The sequence below is a fragment of the Urocitellus parryii genome, chromosome 11 (genome assembly GCF_045843805.1).
Source record: "Urocitellus parryii isolate mUroPar1 chromosome 11, mUroPar1.hap1, whole genome shotgun sequence".
NCBI classification, from domain to species: domain Eukaryota; kingdom Metazoa; phylum Chordata; class Mammalia; order Rodentia; family Sciuridae; genus Urocitellus; species Urocitellus parryii.
Window position 1 is genome coordinate 108,115,543 of NC_135541.1, and position 15,828 is coordinate 108,131,370.

General features: G+C 40.6%; 1 protein-coding gene across 1 annotated transcript; it reads right to left on the minus strand.

Moving 5' to 3' along the window:
• Nucleotides 1-1,414: 1,414 nt before the first annotated feature.
• On the minus strand, nucleotides 1,415-1,822 carry Nhlh2 (nescient helix-loop-helix 2). The gene has a single exon (XM_026394185.2). The coding sequence runs from the start codon at nucleotides 1,820-1,822 to the stop codon at nucleotides 1,415-1,417; it is 408 nt and encodes a 135-aa protein (XP_026249970.1).
• Nucleotides 1,823-15,828: the final 14,006 nt, after the last annotated feature.

Genomic DNA, 15,828 nt, shown 5'->3' on the forward strand with positions numbered 1-15,828 from the left:
TTTTTTCCTTGTCTCTAAAATACACTCCTCACTTTAAGAGTTTCACAGCTGAGAACATGAAACATTGTCAGGTTATAGACTTTTCTTTTTGGTTGTCACAGAGGAAAGTAGTTCTGATTTTATTTTTTTAGGAAAATAACTTAATTTCCTAAAACCATCCCACGCACAAACATCACACATACACACACACACACACACACACACGCACAAAGAAGCTACTCTCCTTATAAACAGTTTGTAAAGTACTTTTCAGACATAAATACGGATAAGAAAAACAACACTTACTTTTTTAAAAAACTATAATAGTGAAGTGCTAGTGTTGCTGATCTCACAACAAAAGAACCTTTCAAGAACAAACATCTTAATATATAAAATATGTTTAGAAACAGGGAGAAGTGGGAAACTTCTTATACAAGTGCAATATAATTAGAGCAAAAGAAAGACCACAGTATAATCTCAACATACACATAAAAAGTTAGACATAATTATTCCACAGGAAAAAGTGTAAACACTTGACTATAAATAAATTGGCACAGAGTATCCAAAGTAAAATTATCACCACTCTGAAAAATAAATGTCTTGAAAAAAATACTCTACTCCTTCTAACATAAATAAAAATAGGTTGTCTTTTTCTAACTGCACCTATGGGTCCACATATTTAAGGTCACAAATAGATGTTTTTGGATATATAAAGGGGCACTTGGCCTGAAAAAGCAATCAGATATTAAATTTTCCATTTAAATATGGTTTATCCTGTCTACTTTAGTGGTCTATCTTGGGGTTAAAATCTCACCAAGCTCAAATCCTTCCACAGTGTATTTGTTCTCCATGTGTCTTTTTAACCTTACCAAATATTCAGGGTTTGTTTTATTTGAATTCTAATATAATTTGTCTTTTGACGACCAAGCAGAAAGTTTGCTGTCCCACCTTCCTGTGCCTTAATCTCTGTATGGAATAAGTTCCCTCCTCTCTTTCTTGCCAGCATTTGGTGATTTGTCAATTAGAAAAATTGAGCTTCTGCCCTCCTTCTTTCAAAACATGAAGATGTGTAGGAGATAAATAGAGGAGAACTCAAAGTCTCCAGTGGGTTAAAGCAATAAGGGGAGCCTACTACACGGAGGGAAGGCCCCAGGGCGGCTCATCTTGGGTGCCTCCAGAAGGTTCTTCTGGCCTGGAAAATACCCTTTGTGAGCCCCAGGGCTCTCCAGCCAACCCCACCTCCCAGCGAAGGAAACCTTCCCCTGTTGTCCCACTGACCAGAGAGAACAGGCTGTGAGCTTCTTCCCCGGTCCAAGTGTCTCCCGGAGGCCGTCCCGCTGGGCCGTCGCCACCTTTGCCGTGCCAGTGGCGGCCGCCTGGATCGGTCGCCTTTCGCGAACGCTGGGACAGGCGGCCTCCCGCGGCGCCCCCTGCCCTACACGTCCAGGACGTGGTTGAGATAGGAGATGTAGCAGATGGCCAGACGCAGGATCTCGATCTTGGACAGCTTCTTGTCCGGGGGCAGCGTGGGCAGCAGTTTGCGGAGCTCGGCGAAGGCCAGGTTGAAGGCTTCCACGCGGATGCGCTCGCGGGTGGCGTGGGCCGAACGGTACTTGGCCGTGGCCCGCCTGCGGCGGCGCTTCTCCTCCCGGCTCAGCTGCTGCGGGTGCGGGTAGAGTGCGGCACGGCTGCCGCCTTTGACATCGCCCTCGGCCTCCTCCACCGGTTCCAGGTCCGACACGCTGCCCAGCACCTTGGCGTCCGCGCCTCCCAGCGACTCCGGGTCCGAGTGCGCCGAGCTGGGGTGGTCCGAGTCGGCGGCTTGGTCCGGACTCAGCATCATTTTGGAGGCTGAAGGGGAGTTAGAAAATCAGTCAATAAAGGGAATCGGGATCTTCTTTTGCTATAAAGGATGGAAGACGGATGCCTGCCATACCGGCCCTCCAGGCGGTCGCACATCCCGGGCCCCCTCCCCACAGCAGGCCCACGCGCAAGAGGGAGGACGCGCGGAAGCGCAGGGTAGCGGGTCGGAGGCGCAGGAGCTGGCGAGGTCTCTGCGTGGCCTAGGCCACATCCCGAAAGGATACTTCTGCCCACAAGAGGCCAAGACTGGCCTGTGGCCCTGGGGCTGTGGAATGACCTCAGGCCTTGAGCGCGCTGGGGTTTTGTGCCTCCTCTGGCCTACCATCAACTGCGCTACATCGCCTCCCTCGCTTCGTCCCCTTTCCAGACAAACGAATGATTCGAAACGATGAATACACCTAGGTTTTAATGGCACGGGGAAACGTGGTTGCTTCTCGTCCCGAGGGTCTGGAGCAGAGCAGCTGCAAAGCCGCCGCGCCGGAGGGCCTGGTGCTGCACGGGGGGCGCACTGCTCTGGGGTACAGGCTGCATGGGACCCCCATCCCTGAGCTCAGGCTGATAGCAAGCTGCCCGGGGCTTCCTGGTAACCCTCACCCTTCTCCGAAATACTAAAGAAAAACGTGTAGGCTCTTTTCAAAAGAAAATTGACTCCTAAGCCCTCGCACGCTCCGGGCGCACCATCTGTCACGCAGACAGCCACACACATAGGGGACCTAGGGACGCAGCGATGTGAGATAACACAATGCCCGGCAGTCTGCCGACCACCTCACGGGGAAAATGCTGGCGGTCCCGTCGCTTTAGGAGGAGAGGCTGGAGAGGGATGGGGAAAGCCGGGGACTGTGGCGGGGCGGGCGGATGGAGCCGGGGCGTTGAGTGATGCCCGGGCGCCAAGGGCATCTACGCGGTAAAGTTGGGCGCTCCTGGGACCGGTGATCCCCGACGCGCAACTGTCCACGGGAGGCCTGGCCAAGGCCCAGAGTCTGTGTTTAGCGGTCTTCTGATGATGGCCTCCCTGAAAAGCCACCCAGCCCGGACACTGGAGAAAGACCCCGGCCTGCGCGTCTTCTGGGAGGGGGCCCGCTCTGAACCGCTGGGCTTCGGGGAAATTTGGACTTCAAGAAAGGGGCCAGCTGGAAAGGAAAGGTTCCCGCACCAGCTGCGTGCACAGCCCGCAGGTGACCGGAGGGGCAACCCGGCTGCGAACACTTGGTCCCCGCGTGTGCCTCCCAAGAGACTCTCCACGCGCAAGGAAACCGCGAATGCAAGATGTAGGAGGGCTTGCTCCTAGAGAAACAAAGCGGGGGATGTAGGATCTGCTCCCAGCACCGCGCTTGCCTCTGAGCGAATCCCGCTCCAAAACAGCTTTCGTTTCCGTGCAAGGAAAACAGATCCTCTAAGGCGAAATAAAAACAAATGTTCCAGGTGAACTACATTTGAGTCCCTATGGGTTTTTCTAGGCTACCTTTATAAGTAAAATAACTTGCATTTACACAGTCGGCTTGAAAGGGCAAAAATGTATCTGGCGAGCAATAGAAAATCACAATAAGCCACGACATAGTTGTAGTTCGCATAAAAAGTTCCTGGGTTCCCCTCAAAACATGTTAAATTCTCCTCCAGGCATATTTTAAATATTCATAAATATTATGTCGTGTATGCATTTTATTTCTTTGACTCCAGACTGAAATAAATGCAATATGAATGAACTTAGTTTTAAGCTGGAAAAAAAAATGTAAAGGAGTCTTACCTTGCAAAAGCCCTTTCGATAATCTTTTCTCCAATCTTTTAGAGTTAAAATTCCAGGGAATAGCGAGGGGGGATTTCCGGAAAATATTAAAAGCAGCAAATGTTTATTACATTCAAAAATGCAGGAGCAGTTGCCACCTCGCCGGTGCCCACATCGAGGAACGGTATCTCAGAATGTGGGTGACATGAATGATTGTTCACTTAGTTGACAGATCAAAAATGCCTTTTCCTTTTAATTGTTCTCAAACATTTTGAAAAACTCGTTGTTGATTTTTTTTAAACGATGTGTTGAAAAGTCTCCTGCTTTTCTCCTCTTCTAGGGCTCTATAAATAACAAAAGAGATGCAGAGATAAACACAATCACATCAAAGTGTTGATTCCTCCACTTTCTAATAGCGGAATAATCAATAAGAAAGATGGTTAAGATAAGATTCTGCCCCTGAAGGATCCTTTCCTTCCCTTAATAGGGCTGAGCAGAAACTGGGAAGTGCAGGGCAGAGCTGAGATCTTGCTCAGAAGTGATTTTTTTTTTTTCTAGATAAGGCTTTGTTCAGCTGATGTCTCCCCATTTCCCAGGAACACAATACTGTAACTCAGAGCTAAGGTTGCCTCTTCCTCGTCCCTCATTTACTTGTATGTTTTATAAAAAGGCACCTATTTTCCAGTTTCAAAGTCTTTCAAAGCTTGGTTACACCCACCGCCCCACCCCCTCCTCTCTTTACCTTGTAGCAAAATATATATAGTCAGTGGCTTGGAGATGCTTGGAGAAAGGTTGGTGAAAAGTGAACGTCTCCTGGAGTAACAGTGACAGAGAAGCAGAGAAAGACAGGAAGAGGGTGGAGAGCCAGAGCAAAGAGGCAGAGATGCATGTGTGGCTTCTTGGCTCTCCTGGTACCAATTGACTCAGCCTGGAGATGGTGGAAGAGATAAAGGCTTAAGAAGGGGGATGGAATTTTTTTCCCCCTAAATTGATATTTAATGGGAAATCCTATTGGACAGAAACCTGGACATGAGTCACTTAATTGGACTTGACATCTGTCACAGTGTGGGAGTTTTCACAGCCCAAATATTTTAGCAGATCAGATTCCCACTGAATCTGTGCCATAAAATATAACAGTTGAAAGCAGTCCATGATAGAAACCGTAGCCTTTAAACAGAGTCTCTAGCCATAATCAGGGTATTTCTTATTTTCAGATTATCAGTGCAGTAGGTAAGTGCAATTAAAAATATCCTGACTATGGAAAAAAATTCTCTGGCATATTATAAACCCAGCATCTTTTCTTCATGTTTAGAGAAATATTTGTGCCCAACATGTGGAAATATATGTTATATAAGATACTACAATTAACATGAAATATTCAGATATGCAATTAATATTTATTAAAGAGTATTTGCATTTTGAAAGACATTTCAACAAGGTTTGATTAAGCATATTGATATTTTTGAGAGATATCTTGCTATGAATCAAACATCAATAGATGAATTTTAAAATACATCTTAAAATAGAATAAATCATTGGTGGAACTAGGAACAGAATTTAAGTAGTCGGGGACCACTATATGAAACAATTCTTCTTTCCTGATAGTGTTTGTTTTTCTCTTCATCCACTCATTCATTCAACTTAAATATGACATGCTACATGTGTAGATTATTGCACCTTATTCTTTCCCATCTTAACATGTGAATACATTTAGCAGTGTGGCAGTGCACTGGGCTAGGATGTAAACACTTACAAATCACCAGTGTATTTCAGTACATAATGCCTGTGCCTTGTACAACCCCATTGCCCTGAATTTATATGCTTTATAACGGATTCAAGTTATTTTGCCACTTAATAGAGATAATGTTGGTGACCATTAATTACATATTATTTGCTATCAATTACATTTTGTCAATTCCTCCATTGATCATGTATCATCTGTGCTCATTTTAGCTCTTTTGATTGGTTCATCTTAAAAGAAATAAGTATTATAGCCTTGATGTCCACATTCTTAATTCCTGGAGGAATTGTAGAGAAGAGTTTTCACTTTAACTCCTTTATCAGATTTGCCTTAAAAACAGATTTTATTAGCAGTGGAGAGGTCATTGAACAGCCTACCCCTGAGAATGACCCTCTGGGGTCCTCATGGCTGCCACAGCACTATTTGCCTTTGCTGACACATTGCCTTCTCTGGGGGATACCTGGACCAGAATGAGGCTGGAATCGGGGCACTGACACACTCCAAGGAATAGGGGCACTGACACAGTTCAGCCTTGCCTTTCCGCTCAGCCCTAGCACAGGAGTATATTTAAGATATCCCCAGGACATCTAAGTGGAGACAGAAGGCAGCCTCATGTGGGTAGCAATGGAAACAGGTAAGTGGATAAACTCCCCAAGGGAGTGAAGATGAAGATAGAAAGGAAATTTCCCAGTCTGGTTAGGAGCAGCCAACACTAAGCATTTCCTTAAAACCAGAAATGTGCACACAGATGCACACCCATAGATGCCTGTACCTCCTCACCCCCAGTACTCATACAAGTTTGCTGGCTCTATTCGAGGGCTACACATCCAGACTGATGGACTGAAAAACTTGATGGGTTTAATCATCCTAGCTCATGACGGGGCAGCTGCTGGAGCAGGATGGGACCCATGTCCCTGGTTCCTCTGGTCTTGGGGAGTGAGTGTAGAGGGTGCACATATAAGGCTGGTCCAATTCTGCTATGCTGTGTATGAATCCAGACAAATTCTCTTTCATGTTCAGGCTTATTTATTACATACTGTTAAGCCAGCATATTTATAAATTAATGCTTGCATTATTAAACCTCTGTAGGTACATATTCAGATCTATACACAGCCACACCTAGACACATTGTCATTGACACAAACATGGACTCCCACTTACACACACATGCATTCTGTGTTCCAGGAAAGCCTCCCCCTCCCCCACCACCATTGCCTTTTTGAAGACCTCCCTGGCACAGATGGCCCCTTTTTCTGTGCTCCATAAGCCTTTCTTTCACATCCCCCTTTGAGACTACATATTGTGTACAGTGAATCTTGGTTTCCATTCCTGTCTCTCCAGTAGGCTGTGAGGCTTCCAGAAGAGGTCTGCTGCTTCTTTCCCCAGCTCTGACCTCAGAATTGACACATTATAAGTACTCAATTCATTTGTGGTGGTTGGCTATTGCATGTAGAGGCTGTGGATATTTGCAGCATAGAAACACTTCCACCAAAAAGCACCCATGGTCCCAGTTGTATCTTTTTCTCTCCTATGAAAACAAGGATAATAACCCTGCCCTCCTCCTTGCACAGGCTTGTAGTAAGTCTCAATGTAGGCGAAAGCATTTAACAAAACCAAAGATATTATGAAATATAAAAGTAATATTTAACAATATTATTAAACCTTCAGATGATGATCTAGGGAGCTGTATTTTCTTTTTCTATCACATGCTAGCCGTGTGAACTTAGGCTAGCTATGTTATTCATCCTTTTCCTGGGCCTCAGTTTCCTAATCTGCAGAATGAGAAAAATGAAAATACGGTATGTTACATTATGTTGTCATGTCATCTATTTGTTTTCCCCAAAGTGAAGTAGTCAATATATGCAAAGCCCTTAAACTGATGCCTAAAACTCATGCTTGGTGTATGTTGGCTATAAATATTAAATGTTATTAATAATAATATTGTTGTTTGTCAATATAAGTACATATTGAACACCAGATATATATTTACATAGAAAATATAATGTGTCCAGATATACCAGATCGTGTGTGTGTGTGTGTGTGTGTGTGTGTGTGTGTGTGTCTGGTGGCTGGCTGGCCTTTAATGAATACTGTCCAGGTGTCAAACAATAGGTGTAGGGACTCACACATGAACTCATTTCATCTTCACCACAGACCTATGATACAGGTTCTGTTACTGTCCCCATTTTGCATACAAAGAAACTGGGACATGGAAAAGAATGGTAATCCATCCAAGGTCACATAGCTAATAAATCATGGGGCCAAAATTCAGACTCAGGTGATCTAAATTTGGAAATTGTATTTCAACCACTATATACTGCTTCTGTGATCATTGTGTCCTATACAAATATATCATGCAGAATTATTCACCAAGTAAAATGTGCATGCTAAGGAAGAAATACACATTCACACAAACATAGATGAATTGCCACCTTTTGTATTTGGGGGAGGTCAGTGAGCTAATAGTTTTAAATACTGTCCATATAAAATTGTGCCAGATAAAGTTGGACTACCAAGATTTTATAATCGATTCTATTAGCTGTTTCCAATTTATTTTCTTAAATATTGCACCCCATCAATAAAAAGCTTTGAGCAGGCATATCCAGTGTGTATGTGTGTGCATAAGTATACATACATACATATGTGTGTGTGTGTCTGTACTACTGTGCTAGAATATTATATATAAGTGTACAAAACATCTTAAGGCAATAATAAACATAAAATAAGGATTTAAGAGATAATTTCTTTTATTTATTAACAGTACAAAAACCTAGTAACGATACACAATATTACTGGTTATATATGTTTTATGATAGCAATAGGCTTCATTTGTCATGGAGGTGGTGTGGGAAATTGAACCCAGAGCCTGTTGCAGCAGGACCAGGGCTCTAACATTGAGATAAGTTTTCAGCCCCTTTCATTTTGTTAAAGTCATTGTTTAACCCTTTGTGAAAACATGATTTGATGGTCTTGTTTTTCAGCTCAGTTTATTTAGAACCTGGTTTTTGTGGCCTAGAGAGCAGAGCAAAATGTAACACAAAAATTCAATGTTATCACAAAAAATGATAAATATGTGAGTTGATGAATATTTAATTCTACAACGTGTTTGTGTGTATACACACACACATTTATAGTATACATCATATTTCCATTTTTCAATTAAAAACAAAGCCAATAAAAGAGAAACAACCAAATGGTTAACCAGAATATGATACAATTCATTATCTGGCAATAAAGACAAGCAAAAAACAAATAAAGTATTAATACATACAGCAACATGAATGAAAGAATCCAGACCTAAAAGAATACATACTGCAATATTACATTCCTAGGAAAAAGCCTCAAACAGGCAAACCTGTAGCAACAGAGAGGAGATTGCTGGCTGCAGAGGGCCAATGCAGGAGTTGGGAGGTGACTCCTCATGGACAGTTTTAGCTGAGATGATGTGATAATATGTTCTGAAATTAAACTTTGGTGATGATGTCACAACTCTTGGAATGCACTAAAAAAAAAAAAAAAAAAAAAAAACAACCACATTGAGTTGTGCTGTTCAACTATGGTATGCCAATTGTAGTTCAATAAGGCTGCTAGAACATCAGCAGGCTGAGCAAGTCATGTTTATACCACAATCTAGTTATGCTGTATTATCTATTTACTCTTTTATCTATTAAATAGTTTTCTTTATTGACATTTTTTTTTGTATTTGATTTTAAGTGATGAGGGTGTTCACTATTTTGTTTATTTATTTATTTCTGTTTCCCCTTTGAGTTTACTTTCTTTAAGGGAAGAGACTACTATTAGGACTAAGACCATTGAAAACTTGATCAGTGCAGGAGCCAATACAATTGGAGTGTGAAGACAGACAAGGACATCTCCTAGTTCCTTCTGTAATTGTCTGTGGTTTACTTCTAATGCTGCCAGGCTGATATCTTCAAGGAGATGACCATTTCCCACCTTTAAAAATTCAGTAAAATTCCAATTTATTTTATGTAAGCCAAAGAGTTCAAAGGTTCCAATAGAAATTCATTACTGTGTTGACTACATTATAATTCTCATTTTCCCCTCTTATTTGCCAATATGTCAAAGCTTTGTTGAAATTTGAATATCAAGTTTCCTTTGAATATGATTATTGTTTTCACAAATGGGTTTAGAATTCCTGAAGCTCTTGATTTGAAAATCTTTTTAACAGTTTGAAAATTTATGCTTCCAAGTATCTAAAGTGTTCAAGTATAAAAGATGTTAATGAATGGTACATTTCCATTACTTTGAGTAGCAAAAAAAAAACCCCCACATAACAATAGAAAAAATTCCAAGTATCTCTTCAACATGTCTTCTTTTGAAAAAAATCATAGTACAAATTTCTTTTTATACAGCTGCCAGTTAAGTCATTTGAAATATATACTTAATGACACACATTGAGTGTGTGCTCATTTAAAAACATCTGCTGGTATCCACAGTGTCATCAAATACATAATTTTAGAACACTTAGCTTCAAGGTGAACAACTCTTCAAGTACTTTACCACTAATTAACAGCATTTTTCTTTGTAGGAAAAGTATAATCTTTTTCATTTATTGCCAAGTCTCAATATATAGTAAATAAGCCTTATAGTAATAAAGTCTTTTATTTAGAAAGCACACTACAGGTTTCAAAGTACTTTTATATCTGTTAGCTTGGCATTTCCAAACTTATTTGTCCTTGAGATATTGACAACATCACCTATGGGTATAATAGAAAAATATGAGATATAAAGAATACATAGATTAATGTAAGTAGCAAAAATGATCTCATAGATTAAACAATTTCCAGAAAATAATTAAAACTATACAGAACACTCATGAAACATACTTTGGGAAACTGCTATTTCAAAATGTTTTGAAATTGCTTAAAATGTTTTGAGATGTCTTTATTTACAAGTTAGAATTGCTCAGCTACGTGTATGTTTTGAGTCAATTGCATGAGATTTTTAGCACAGTAGAACATAGGCACAGCAAATTTTACAATGTTCCTTATGACAAATATATTATTTTTCTCATTATTGTTTTCAAATTACTAAATGAAACTTTTGCAACAAAAAATTATAGAGAACACATTGTAGAACATTGAATTTATCAATTTCTTTCATTCTGATGTTCCTTTCCCGAATTTTTCCATACCTTTTTTATATTCATGGCATATTATCAATTAATTTTTTATTTGACAATATTATTCAGAAAATTCTAATTATTTAATTCATAATTCTCATTTTAATGGTTAGTTTTTAAGAATTTGACAAGCTAGAGTTTAGTCTTTGCCTTGTTAATTGTTGGGCAGTTAGATGATCTTCAGAACAAATATATCAGAGAATATCTATTTGTATATAGCTGTTTCCTTTAAATTTAAAATGCCAGAAAGAAGCAATATGAGGACAGGGTGGTATGTTACTTTAGGCTAGTCTTTGTATTTCCAGCCCCTAAATCAGTGTATCAGAGGTGCTCAGTAATTAAAACAAATTAATTTCTTTTAAAAAAATGACTAAGTCTATTATATTTTAAAGGACTTTTTTTTTTTTTTTTTTTTAGTTGCTGAAGTTGTTCACAAACTTGCAATCCTCCTGCCTCAGCCTCCCTAGTCACTGGGATTACAGGGATGCACCACCATGCCCAGCAAAAGACTCTTACTTTAAAACTAACTATGCAGTGTATCCCAGACATTTTTGCTTCAAAATCCTTATGCAAATTCTGGACAGCAATTATTTGCTAAATAAATTTTGTTTGTGGTGGTATCTCTGCCCACAGACCATTTTTATGTTTATTTGAAACAAAAAGCCTTTTCCTCAGTGGTTATGCCTGCACAATTTTTCTATAAATCATTCCTTGTATTAAAGATCATCTCATTTGTGAAAATATCTCTTCCCATACATTTTCCCATTAATGCCCCTTATAAATAGTTCTTTATGGTATTTCATTACTGAAATAGAATCTATAAATTACCATGGGCTGAAACAGGTTAGAAATTGCTGCTGTTTTTTTCATCCAAATAAATAACAAATTTCATGATCCAACACTACAAAGTATTTTTAACACTTGTTTCTTCAAATCCTCCACAGTGGTCAACAATGTTTCTCGGGTATATATCAATGGAACTTGCCAATACGGGGAAACATTGGGAAACATTTTTGTTACCTTATTGGTTTCTGCATATTACTGTAGCTGTTTCCCCAAGAGGTTGGTTTTTGCTATAAAATAAAACCTCCAAAAAGGCTTCTGAACATTTATCTTTATACCTAGAGAAATGTTTAAAATACTGGATTGAGCGTAGTGTGATTTTAAATGTCACTAAAAAACTTTTGCTTTCGTATTTTGGATGCATACATTTTAGGGTCAGTTCATTAAAGTATGATTTATATTCAGTAAAATTCACCCTTCAAAGGTGTTCTATTGTATGAATCAGACAAACTATGCAATTATATAACCAACATCGTCAAAATACAGAATATTTCTACCACCCTGACAAGTTCCCTGTACCTCTGGTAGCCAATCCTTTATTTAAGCTCAACCTCAGACAACTAGTGATCTGATTTCTGTTCTGATGGTTTTTCTTTTTCCAGAATGCCAATCAATCAATCAATCAAACAGTATGTAGACTTTTTAATCTGGGCTTTTTTAATGTAATTTTTAAAAAATATTCACCCATGTTATTACATGTATCAGTAGTCAGTTGTTACATGTATCAATACAAATGTAGCAAAAATTTTATACCCATTTACAAATTAGTAGGCTTTAGGTGGTTTCTGGATTTTGGGATGTTAACAACATGGGTAATAAATCTGGTACATCTACAGGTTTTCATGAGGTCATGTAAAGTCAGTACTCCTGGGTAAATAAGAGTGAGATTGTTTTATTTACCTTATAGTGAGTGTTTGACTCTAAGAGGAACTGCTAGACTGCTCTACAACGTAGCTGTACCATTTTGCTTTCCCACTAGAAACCTCAAGTACGTCCACGTTTTCACTAGCATCTGTTATTGTTAGCTTTAAAAATTATTTTAAGCCATTCTAATAGGTGCCAAGTTCTCTCGTTGTGATTTTATTTTGTATTTACTTCTTCATATAGCTTTACTGATACACACACACACACACACACACACACACAAAACTGCATGTAGCTGAAGGGCACAATATAGTTAATTTTGATACGTGTACATAAACCTTGAAGACATCACCACAATCAAGATGGTAAACATACCCATCATACTCTTTGTGATCCATTCTCCTCATGCATCCTGTTTCTTACCCCAGAGGAAACTTCTAATCAATGTTCTGTCTCTAGACATTGTTTTGTCAATAGCAATTGTTGATTCTATAAATAGAATCATACAATATTTTCTCTTTTTTTTACTTTCTTTTAATCAGTTATAACTTTGAAATTCACCCATACAGTTGCTCATTTTATTGCTGAGTAGTATTCATTTTATCTTTTCCAGTATTCCTCATTTTATCGTGTAGATCAGGTGTCTATATGACAATGCATTCCTCTGTCTACAGAACAACCTTTAACATTTATTCCAGAGTAAGTTGACGGGTATTAAAATAGAATTCTTTCAGCTATTGTTCTTAAAATGCTTTTTTAAAAAAATTTCAGAAAAATTTGCTCTGGGGTATAGAATTCTAAGTGATAAAGGTTTTTTGTTTGTTTGTTTGTTTGTTTGTTTTTTACTTTTTCTTTCAGTACCTGAAAGATGTTGCTCCATTTCTCTTGGACTTATATAGTTTCTGGTCAGAGTCTACTCTTATCTTTGTTCTTCTGTACACACCGTGTTCCTTCCTCTGTCTTCCAAAAGCCTCTTAATTTTTTTTTTTTTTTTTTTTACATTTTCAGCAGAGTGACTGTGACATCAAACCTAGAATTTGAACTTCGATCCTCCATTTCTGCTGTCAAGTGAGACTGGAGTTTCTCTGCTTCTGCAGGAGGGTGGGGTCTGCATAAGGCTGCAGCTCTTAATGGTGGGCTATGCCGTCCAGAGTCTCAGCAGACCCCAGCAGCTCACCGCCAATTTCTTCTTTCTGGGTTCTTATCTCTTGAATTCAAAAAATGAAATCCAGAAAACAGGGGGGAGTGTGTATAAATAAAATTTATTCAAATGTGCATAGAAACAGAATTCCTGTCCAATGCAGTTAATCGCAGCAGCTTGGGAGGCAAAGGCAGGAGGATCTTGAGTTCAAAGCCAGCCTTAGCAATTTAGTGAGGTTCCAAGCAACTCATTGAGCCCCTGTCTCTAAATAAAATATAAAAAATGGATGCAGATGTGGTTCAAGGGCTCAATCCTGGGTATAGGAAGGAAGGAAAGAAGGGAGGAAGGAAAGGAGGGAGGGGAAAAGAAAAGCAAAATGGACCCCAAGAGGAGTTGCCATCTGAGTGTGCTAGTCTAGGGGTTTATGTAGCACTTGGGTCAATGCTAATTGGCTCAAACTTATGCCAATCAGGATTTGAAAAAAAAATTTACCAATGCTATGTGTCCAAAATTATGTTAATTAGAGTTTGGAAAAGTACTAACTGCTATTGGTTAGCCCTGAATCCCATTTCAGTTTGCCTTACTTCCATTTTCTTCCCACTTCTCTAGAAGCTGGAGGTTGGAGTCAGTGAATCGCGCATGCTCAGTAGCACTACATGGATTGTGCGTCTTTGGCTGGGCTGCTGTGGGGTGACAGGTTGGCTTGCCCCAGCTCACCTCCGCAGGCCAGCACCGTGCCTCAGGCCCACACTGGTATGGTGGGCTCCCCAAGGCAGGGGACCAGCCACCACTGTGCTGCTTGCTCAGTAGAGACCAGTGAGCTGGCTGCACCGGCTTGGTGGCCAGGCAGCCCTGTCAACCTGTATACCTGTGTGTAATGTTTTTCTTTGTTCAGTTGTTGTATCTCCTCCTTGAGGTCATGTGACTTTGGATTTATTATTTTTGGAAAATTCTTGGCCATTGTTTCCTCAAATATTTCTTCTGCCCCTTTCCCTTTCTCCTATCCTTCTGGAACTCCATATATTGTCATCTTTGCTACTGCCGCAGATTTCTTGAATGCTCCCTTCTGGTCTTACTCCTTCACTAGTCTTTCCTTTTGTTTTTATCTGTGCAATTATTTTGAAAGATCTTCAAGTTGATTAACGCCTTCATCGTTACTTAACAAGTATGTCAGAAGCATTTTTCTTCTACAATATTGGGTTTTTAATATCAGGCATGTCCATCTTTCCCGTGAACTTCCCTATTTGTTTGTGCATGCTTTCTCCCTTTCTTACTACACTCTTTCACACTTTAAGCTTAGTCCTTCTAAAGTCCCTGTCTGCTTATTCCAACATCTAGGAATCACCGGGGCCCCATCTCCCCAGTAGTGCCACTCTGGACCAAACTTTCAATCACAAAACACTCTTGAGGAATACTCAGAACCACCCCCAAACCATAGAATGTAGAGACTGGGCTAAATAATTTTCATGCTGGGAAGGGACTATGACTCTTCTTTTATAAGGAGGTGAGTAATGTGCAGAGTTCACTTAACCTAGTTAGGAGTTGAGTTGGGTTGGGGTTTTGTTGTTCCTAGTTACCAGTCGTGTACCCACCAAAGGCTCCACGTTCTTCACTGATAGACTTCACTGATAGATGGTGCTTATGAGGAGCACCACCATCAGCTGCCCCACATACCTGTACCACAGGATAGGTCTCTTGTCATGGGCTTGCCTCCTCCCCAGCCTGCTGTTGCTTGTTCTTTGTGCCAGGCTTGTGTTGGAGGAAGAGGATTTCTCTGTTCTTCTGGACCAGTCTGAGTTTTAGGGAGGGCCTGCATGCTTAGGCCTCTCTCTGGGCATTCTTGCTTCTTCTCCTTGTGCAGCCAAGTTCTGCCCTTTCTTTGTGGTTGACGTAGGGCAGGAGTTCTCCTTCCCTTCCCCAGTAATTGGGAAAACTGCATGGTGCTAGTTTAAGATCCTAGACCCCAAATGATTTTGTACTTCTCCCCAGAGACTGTCTCTTCTTATGCCCTTTCCTCCTCCCCTGGATGCATCTCTTCTTGTGCTTTGGATAACAGTCCTTGCTGTCCCTCTCCCAGAAGCACAAAGCTTTTGCTTCACAAGAGAGAAGCAAATGGTGTTTGGGGTCTGACCCCCTAAGCCTCCTAGTTACCCTTGTACACCTGCTCTGCCCCCAGAGCACTCAGGAGAGGTCCCCGGACGGCAGCCTGTGAGTGAGTGTGAACTCCCTTGGTGGGCCCTCACGATTCCGGGCTGACACACCAGCTCACACTCAACCTCTAGCAGTCCCTTTACAACACAGGTGAACCGTGGCCTGCCGTGGGTGAGAGAGTTTGTGTCTCTCATTTCTCCTTGGAAGGGCTTGACTCCCTTTGGAACTCAGGTCCTTGCGTTGTCTTTTGACCTCTGCTCTCCAACAGGTTTATTACAAGTCACAGTTTTGTGTTTTTGTCTGGACTTTTCTCATGATTAACAATGGGAGCAACATTCTTTGGAGCTTCCTGTATCCTAAATAGGAAAAAAAAAAAAAAA